Source organism: Eurytemora carolleeae, unplaced genomic scaffold (assembly GCF_000591075.1).
Source record: "Eurytemora carolleeae unplaced genomic scaffold, Eaff_2.0 scaffold1003, whole genome shotgun sequence".
Lineage (NCBI taxonomy): Eukaryota > Metazoa > Arthropoda > Copepoda > Calanoida > Temoridae > Eurytemora > Eurytemora carolleeae.
This window is the reverse complement of record NW_019397748.1, coordinates 160,603-169,772: the sequence shown is the minus strand read 5'-3', so window position 1 is coordinate 169,772 and position 9,170 is coordinate 160,603. Positions and strand designations below refer to the sequence as shown.

The 9,170-nt window shown below is 34.0% G+C and overlaps 1 protein-coding gene and 1 long non-coding RNA gene across 2 annotated transcripts; both read left to right on the top strand.

Moving 5' to 3' along the window:
- Nucleotides 1-527: 527 nt before the first annotated feature.
- LOC111715751 (uncharacterized) lies at nt 528-1,193 on the top strand. Its single transcript, XR_002768306.1, has 2 exons — nt 528-645; nt 854-1,193. It is a non-coding gene; the product is annotated as an uncharacterized LOC111715751 (long non-coding RNA).
- A 4,681-nt stretch (nt 1,194-5,874) lies between these two features.
- LOC111715758 (tyrosine aminotransferase) lies at nt 5,875-8,762 on the top strand. Its single transcript, XM_023491131.1, has 5 exons — nt 5,875-6,948; nt 7,026-7,261; nt 7,320-7,652; nt 7,722-8,131; nt 8,625-8,762. Exons 1-5 carry the CDS (start codon nt 6,444-6,446, stop codon nt 8,659-8,661), a joined length of 1,521 nt encoding a protein of 506 aa, XP_023346899.1. The 5' UTR covers nt 5,875-6,443; the 3' UTR covers nt 8,662-8,762.
- Nucleotides 8,763-9,170: the final 408 nt, after the last annotated feature.

The window sequence follows — 9,170 nt, the reverse complement described above, 5'->3', positions numbered from 1 at the left end:
CCATTTTGTTATATATACATTAATTAATCAATTTATATCTGCAATTTTGTTAAATATACATTCATTAATCAATTTATATCAGCCATTTTATTATATATACATTAATTAATCAATTTATATCAGCCATTTTGCCTTTCTTCAAATCAGTTTCTTATTTTTAAATGATATTTTTCTTTTTGAAGTGTTCAGATATCTGAGTATATTTTTTGTAATTAAACTTGACAACAATAAGAAATTTGGCAATTTATTTTCTAAATTAAAGATTCTTGTTCAGTTCTTATAAATCTTTTGATTCAGCTAAAAAAAGAATAACAGTAAAATTCTCTTTAAAGAATTTCCTGATTAAATTTTTATCCATGAGCTGATTGATATTTTTGTAGAAACTTATTTTATTTATAAAAGTGATTTTTCAAAGCCTCAACTTTTGTATAGATAATCCCTTCATCAATCCGTTTATCTCACCCCTCAAGGGTTTATCCCAATCCAGATTGGGATATTTTTGTCTAATATAGCTTGGGGGNCTTAACCATCTGAGACGAGCGTTACGAGTCAAAACTAGGACAGGCTAGGCGCGCTCCTTGGGGTCCAACACTATGGATGTAGTAATCACCTACTCCGTAACAATTTCTCAAGACGTATCTCCAGGTACAGTCCGTCTGATATAAAACTCAAACAGGACTTGTCCACACGGCTACAATCCTGTGACAAATCAACGCCATTACACAGGGCGCAATTTTGTTAGCTATCAATGTCAAAACAAACACTGGAAATCAATTGATCAATGTCTTGAAAGGTTTAAATGAAAGGAAAGAAACAGATTTTTGATAACTTACATTTTATTTCTTCACTTTAGGTCGTAGGATAGATATACAGACAAACTCTCAACCAGGATTCGATCAACAGAACCACATGGCTACAATCCTGTGACTAATCAACACCACTATACAAGGCGTGATCTTGATAGCTATCGATGTCAATACAGACACTAGCAATCAAATAGATCAATACCAATACTCAAGGCACGATCTCCGCTCGTGTGTTTCAATGAGAACTTATATTACTTCTAATACCGTAATCAAAGCAGAGTCTCAATCAACTGAGGTTTATTTGTAGTTCACACACTGTTAGAAATGCCATTTTGTAAATTTTCAATGTCATCATATTTCAGGCCAATATAACCAGTATATAGAAGACATTCATTGATATATCGTTTGAAATTTGATGTTTTCTGGTCAGAATGATTTTACTTGAATTAGCCTAAACACTAGTTGATATAAGTAAAATTAGAATCACATCAAATTTTTAAATGAGAATTGAGAGAAAGCAATGTCAGTATTATTCAAGATACTTTAAATACATACATTATTGATCTCTGTTAGAATTTACTTGAAGAGAGTAAAATTTTAATTGAAGTAAGCAGAATTCTGGTTAATGCAGAATCCAAGTAGTATTCTGATTGAATTGAGTGCCGGTACGTGTTTAGACGCCGGATCACTGTAATTGACGTAAGCAGGATTATGCTTGCTTCGATTTCTGATGATTGAAGTAAGTAGAATTCAAGTGAATGTAATTAGAATTTAGCGTACAGGCCGTAAATTGATATCAAGCAGAATTATCGTTGATATATTACAACGGATCTTCATGGCTTGGTGCGTGAACTAAATACTGTTGATTGTAAGCGGGTTTTTCTAACAGTGTATTAGAATTGGGTTATTAACAGCGTAATTACAAGTTGTTATATCTATAACGTAGTCAACAATCACAATATGGGTATGACGGAGTTATATATATTTATAAGTATATATATCTTCGTACATGGAATGGGTTAATCGCAATACAGGATTTGCGTAATTTCTAAATGAACAAGATACAACGTAAATTACAATAGGCCTCAATTTTTGTCTGTGATTGCATAATTGAAGAGAAAAGTGAGAAAGGGGAGCCGGAGGTCAGCTTAATTTTTTTTCTTCAAAAATTACAAGGATTTTACAAATTTGAATTGCTTTATGGGACATTGGTAAAAAATAAACTGAAAAGGAATTGAGTCTGTGTAACAAAATCAAATATTTAAACCCCAATATCTTTAGAACCCGTTGTTGTAAACCTTTGATATTTCAAATTCTGATTATTTGATTTAACAGAATTCATAGTTTGAAATATCTAAGGTCTACAACATTTTGTTCCAAAGATATTGTGATAAGAAAATCAGGGTTTGTTGCAAAGACTCAATTCCTTTAGTTTTAGTTCATTCTCAATTTGTAAGATAAACAGCAGTATTATTGAAAAACAGCAAAGTTTGTTTTTATAATTAGATTTCAATCAAACATTTAAATTAGTTTCCGAGAACCGTTAGACAAACTTAGAACCCGTTGTCCTTGGAATGGTTTGTAGCTTGAGCTGGATTTTGATACAGAAATAGTACAATAGTAAAGGGAAATATTTAAGCAAGAGGGTTTTTTTGCTTGTGGGCGGAGCGGAGGGGGGAATTATCATACGTTCTTTAAAAAAAATCATTAAATTGCAGGTTTTTTTGTATATTCCTTAAAGTTCTTTAATTTAGCAAAAAATTAACAGAACAACCATAGAAATAGAAAAATATAATAAGAAAATTAAAAGATACTCACTGCTTAGCCAAAACGGAATAAGTGGGTCTAAGTAGCGATTTAGTTTGGAAGAAGAGTAGGAATTCATACTGCCAATGTAAAAGACCATTAAAAAACTTTTTGAATGGGTAAAATTAGATAATTTGAATCACTTAAGAGCAACTGTTTTTGAGAGTTTTGTCAAGAAAAACAGGGGCGAAATTATCTTCCCCCCGAAGATAGCTAGGGTTAATTACATGGTGAAAGTTAAAAATGGACGTAACTTCCCTTGTACAATAATATAACCGTGAACAACTCCAACTACTTGATAGTATTGCATCTTGCATTCAATGCACTTTAATGCATCTATTCCTAGAGGCAAACTTTATGCGAATATTGCAACATTTAAAATTTAAATGTGTATTTAAAGTTAAATAGTTTCCAATACTATTTTAAACTATAAATTCATGAGAAACAAGGAAAATATATAATTATGAAAAAAAAATGTTTTCAAGCTTTTTCGTCGGTTTATTTTACTTTACAGTGTTTCAAGCATGTATTTTAGAATGACAAGAAAGAAGGGGGTCGTCAATGAAGATTTTTCTCTAAAATGCCATTTTCACCTCCAAAAGTAAGACTTAATATTTGAAAATGTGACCGGTCTCTTTACCAAAGATTTTCAAAAACAATTTCAAAAAATTATTCTAACTATTTTTTCTATAAAAATCCGCAATTCTATTATTTTTCAATTGACTTATTGAAAAATCTATTGAAAAGATACCGAAAACCTTAACTTGATTGTATGCCTACCTGTAAAGATAAAAACAGCTTTTGATCAAAATTTGTCAGCGACAAACCCCAACCCTCCTTTACAGGCAATGTACATGTAACAAATGCCTTACTCCAATAAGTTCTCTTTTAAGTCTGTACCAATCCAGGTGTAACCTTCTGTATTCTCAAGTATCTATCGATCGAGATACAACATCTGTATTCGTCAGTATCTATCGATCGAGATACAACATCTGTATTCGTCAGTATCTATCAATAGAGATAAAACCTCTGTATTCATCAGTATCTATCAATCGAGATACAACCTCTGTATTCGTCAGTATCTATCAATCAAGATACAACATCTGTATTCGTCAGTATCTGTCATCAGAGATACAACCTCTGTATTCGTCAGTATCTGTCAATCGAGATACAACCTCTGCATTCCTCATTATCTATCATCAGAGATACAACCTCTGTATTCGTCAGTATCTGTCAATCGAGATACAACCTCTGTATTCGTCAGTATCTATCAATAGAGAAACAACCTCTGTATTCGTCAGTATCTATCAATCGAAATACAACATCTGTATTCGTCAGTATCTATCAATAGAGATACAACCTCTGTATTCGTCAGTATCTATCAATCGAGATACAACCTTTGCATTCGTCAGTATCTATCATCAGAGATACAACCTTTGTATTCGTCAGTATCTATCAATAGAGATACAACATCTGTATTCGTCAGTATCTATCAATCGAGATACAACCTTTGCATTCGTCAGTGTCTATCAATCGAGATACAATATCTGTATTCGTCAGTATCTATCAATCAAGATACAACATCTGTATTCATCAGTATCTTTCAATCGAGATACAACATCTGTATTCGTCAGTATCTATCAATCAAGATACAACATCTGTATTCGTCAGTATCTATCAATCGACATACAACCACTTTAATCATCAGTATCTATCAATCGAGATACAACCTCTGTATTCGTCAGTATCTATCAATCGAGATACCTCTGTATTCATCAGTATCTATCAATCGAGATACAACCTCTGTATTCGTCAGTATCTATCAATAGAGATACAACCTCTGTATTCGTCAGTATCTATCAATCGAGATACAACCTTTGCATTCGTCAGTATCTATCATTAGAGATACAACCTTTGTATTCGTCAGTATCTAGCAATCGAGATACAACCTCTGCATTCCTCAGTATCTATCATCAGAGATACAACCTCTGTATTCTTCAGTATCTAGCAATCGAGATACAACCTTTGCATTCGTCAGTAAATATCATCAGAGATACAACCTCTGTATTCGTCAGTATCTAGCAATCGAGATACAACCTCTGCATTCCTCAGTATGTATCGTACAGATACGACTCGGTCTAGTACTCAATGTTTTACAATAATACTTAGTCTGTATCAATTCAGATACAACACTCTCTGTATTCTCGGCATTATCGTTCAGACACTCTCTGTATTCTCAGTATGTATTGTTCAGGTAATCTCTGTATTCTCAGTATGTATCCTACAGATACAACTCGCTCTAGAACTCAACGTTCTACAATAATACTTCAGTCTGTATCAATTCAGATACAACACTCTATGTATTCTTCAATGTGTATCGTACAGATACACCTCGCTCTAGAACTCAATGTTCTACAATAATACTTCAGTCTGTATCAATCCAGATACGACACTCTATGTATTCTTCAATGTGTATTCTACAGATACACCTCACTCTAGAACTCAATGTTCTACAATAATACTTTAGTCTGTATCAATCCAGATATGACACTCTATGTATTCTTCAATGTGTATTCTACAGATACAACTCGCTCTAGAACTCAATGTTCTACAATAATACTTCAGTCTGTATCAATCCAGATACAACAGTCTATGTATTCCTCAATGTGTATCGTACAGATACAACTCGCTCTAGAACTCGCCTATCCGATCAATAATACTTTAGTCAGTATTAATCCAGATACAGCACTCTATGTATTCTCATGAGTATGTATCGTTCAGATACTCTCTTTATGCTCAGTATGAATTATCATATAAGGAATATTGTTTTTGTACATATCTTATTGAATGTAATTATATTTAAATGTTGAAAATTTACTCTCATTATTGCACGACTTTATTTTATTTGCACTACAATATAAAAGTTGATGTTCTTGGTTAACCACAACAAATCTTTTTTCAAAGACAACTGTACAAATTTACTAAGTTTTAGCAGCTGTAAACTTTATCAGAGATCGGAACTGTAGTGTGGATATTGTTTTTCGATCTCGATATACGATATGGGCACTTTTAAATTTGAGGATCAATGCTTCATTCCTCAATTGAAGTCTTGATTCTGAAATTCAAAACAAACAAAAGTTCTGACTTTTAAAACAGTTTTAAAAGAACTTTAAGTTAAGGTTTAGTCTCTTTATATGCTTTGTAAAAAAAAATAAAAATAAAAATTGTTATTTTGAACTGCCCATTATTAAACAGATAACAATCAAAGACAATATTTTGCCTCCCAAAGATGCTTTTACTGCACAAGATAAAAATCCAAGTATGGGATTCCTATATTTCTGGACAGAATGACCCATTTCTCTGTAGGTAATAAAAAAGGGTGTTAAATTTTAGGATCGGGAGGCACATGCTCTAGAATTCTCTAGTTGTAAATGATTTGCAAAATGATAGGCCAGGTTTGCAAGCATACTGCATATTGTTAAAATTTGCAATCTTGTTTCCAGAAAGTCTACTCTGCCATTTTACTTATTCAAATTTTCTTTCAAGATAAATTATTTTCTAGGTGTGCATTAAAATGATGTAATAGTATTGTAACCCAACGGGCCCTCATAATCTAGAATTATCTGACTGTGTGACCTGGTCTCAGACTGTTTTCAGGCCTCCCAAACCAGATTAATAGATATAGAATCCAGTTTAAAGGATTTATGCCCCAAGCCAAATTTTCAGATCTCGAATAAGGGAAACAACTTCCAGAAGTTTCAGTAAACCCCAAGCTCTCGATAAAATAAGACATCACACTCTTTTATATCCAATCATCAAGCTATTTTCAATATGAAGCAGAAGATTATGGAAATCCCACCTTTTGTAATCCCCACAACCAACATGAACCTCAACAAGCTGGAAATGAAAAGAACTAACTGGAATGCTAAGGCCTCCATTGTTGCAAAGAATACATTTAATCCTATCCGTAATATCCTAGAAACTATTGACATCACTCCCAACCCTCAAAAGAAGATGATTTCTCTCTCTATTGGTGACCCTACAGTTTTTGGAAATCTAAAGCCTGCAAAAGAAGTTGTTGAGGCTGTGACAGCCTCTTTACTTGCTGGCGTTAACAATGGGTACGGCCCCAGCACCGGGTTTTTGCCTGCTAGAGAGGCAGTTGCAAAGCATGTCAGTGTACCCGGAGGAGAGGTTACTGCTGAAGATGTTATTCTCTGCTCCGGATGTTCATGCGCCTTGGACATAGCAATTTCTACTCTTGCAGAAGATGGACAGAACATTTTAGTTCCAAGACCTGGATTTCCTTTGTATACAACTCTTTCTGCTGGATTAGGTGAGTAATATTATCCTTTAAATGTTATTTGGATAATTGATTCATCCTTCTATCAATAAAGCTTTTCTTTTCTCTAGGTATTGAGACCCGTGAATACAATCTCCTCCCCGAGAATGACTGGGAAGTTGATCTTCTTCACATGGAGTCCTTAATTGACGAAAACACTGCAGCTATCATCGTAAACTCACCATCCAACCCATGTGGCAGTGTGTTTACTCCTGCCCACTTGAAGCAAATTCTAGCCGTTGCTGAGATGTACAAGGTCCCAATCATTGCTGATGAGATCTACGACAACTTTGTTTTTCCTGGCCAGGTATGTTTAAAAATATATTTAAAAAATGAGTATTAATAATCTTATTTTACTTTTTTAGACTTATGTCCCTATTGCTTCCTTGACTACCACTGTACCTGTTTTGTCCTGCGGTGGACTCACAAAAAGATTTCTAGTTCCAGGTTGGAGAATGGGTTGGATTGTTATTTATGACAAACAGAATATATTTGCCCAGGAAATAAGAAAGGGTCTTCTTTGTATGAGCCAGAGAATCATTGGATCTAACACTTTGATCCAGGGTGCACTGCCAACCATTCTTCAGAATACTCCAAAAAGTTTCTTCGAGGAGACTATACATATTATCAAGTCCAACGCTGATTTGGCATACAAGAAGCTGAAGGAAGTCCCTGGTCTTATGCCTGTCATGCCCCAGGTATAAAAGATACTTTTAGAACTTTACATTCAAACAAAAACATAAGAATTTAACAATTTTTTTCTTCAGGGAGCTATGTATATGATGGTCAAAGTTGACATGTCAAGATTTCCTATGTTCCGGTCTGATCTTGACTTTGTTGAACGCTTGGTAAGCGAGCAGAGTGTATTCTGTCTCCCTGGCAAATGCTTCAACTATCCCAACTATTTCCGAATAGTTCTCACCGTACCCCAGGTACTCCTCTCTGAAGCTTGTGATAGAATGCTTGAGTACTGCAGCCAGCACTTGGTGTGTCCACCTCCTTCACGTCTTGTTGGACTTCTCGTTGAGAACAGATCACTGTATGCTACATATGGGAAGAAGTACGGAATGTTCCTGGATAACCCGCACTCAAGCAACTGGCATTCAACTTGGCAACTGGCTGTTACTATGGCAGATGCAATGAGAAATGAAAATAATCGAAAGAATTCAAATGCAGGGTGAGTTTTCTTAAATATTAACAAAGAAAAGCATGTTTGATTCACAATGGTGCTCTTTAATTCTCTATTTGAGTAAGTAATAAGGAAGGTATAGTCATTTTTCTAAAAAAAGTGTTTATTTTTGCATATTAATTTCCTAAAAAGAAAAAAGTCACTTTTACTGAGAACTCCCAATTGAAAACAAAAATACATCTCATTTTAAAAGATTTTAAGGGTCCTTGGTAAATCAAGCATTCCAGATTTAAGGGTCCTTGGTGAATCAAGCATGCCAGATTTAAGGGTCCTTGGTAAATCAAGCATGCCCGATTTAAGGGTCCTTGGTAAATCAACCATGCCCGATTTAAGGGTCCTTGGTAAATCAAGCATGCCAGATTTAAGGGTCCTTGGTGAATCAAGCATGCCAGATTTAAGGTTCCTTGGTGAATCAAGCATGCCAGATTTAAGGTTAATTCAAATTACGACTACAGTCCCCTTAATCAATCAATGTATTTAGGGAGTTAAGAAAGCTATCTTCAACAAGAAACACGTGATACAATACGATGAAGACATATTTTCATACCAAACTCTGAATTGGTATTTGTTTGATGTACCTTATAATTATCTACCTAAATGCTAAAGAATTGAAAACCAGTCTCCAGGCCTCTCTTTAAGGTTTAAAGTACGGACTTAGTTACATGGTTACACAAAGATAATAATCAAAATAAACCTGTTTATCAACAATTTCTAAACAAAACTAAAATCTAAATTAAGAGAGAAAAAAATTCTTTTCTTCAAAAAATATCGGTCTTTTCTTCCCAACAAATGCTCTTGACCCATTTGTTTGCCATTTTTGTCAAAAGAAAAAAAATGGATAAAATTTTACAACTTGCAAATTTTTATATATTTCTGCGGCTCTTTCCATATCAGTAAAATTAAATCTTAATTTGAAACTTTTGAATGTACGAAATTAGTCTGACTACATCTTTGTAAAGAGTTTAACCGATCTTTCCTTAATAAAACATTGTTAAGTTGACCAATGAGACCAAGTTGATCATTTTTG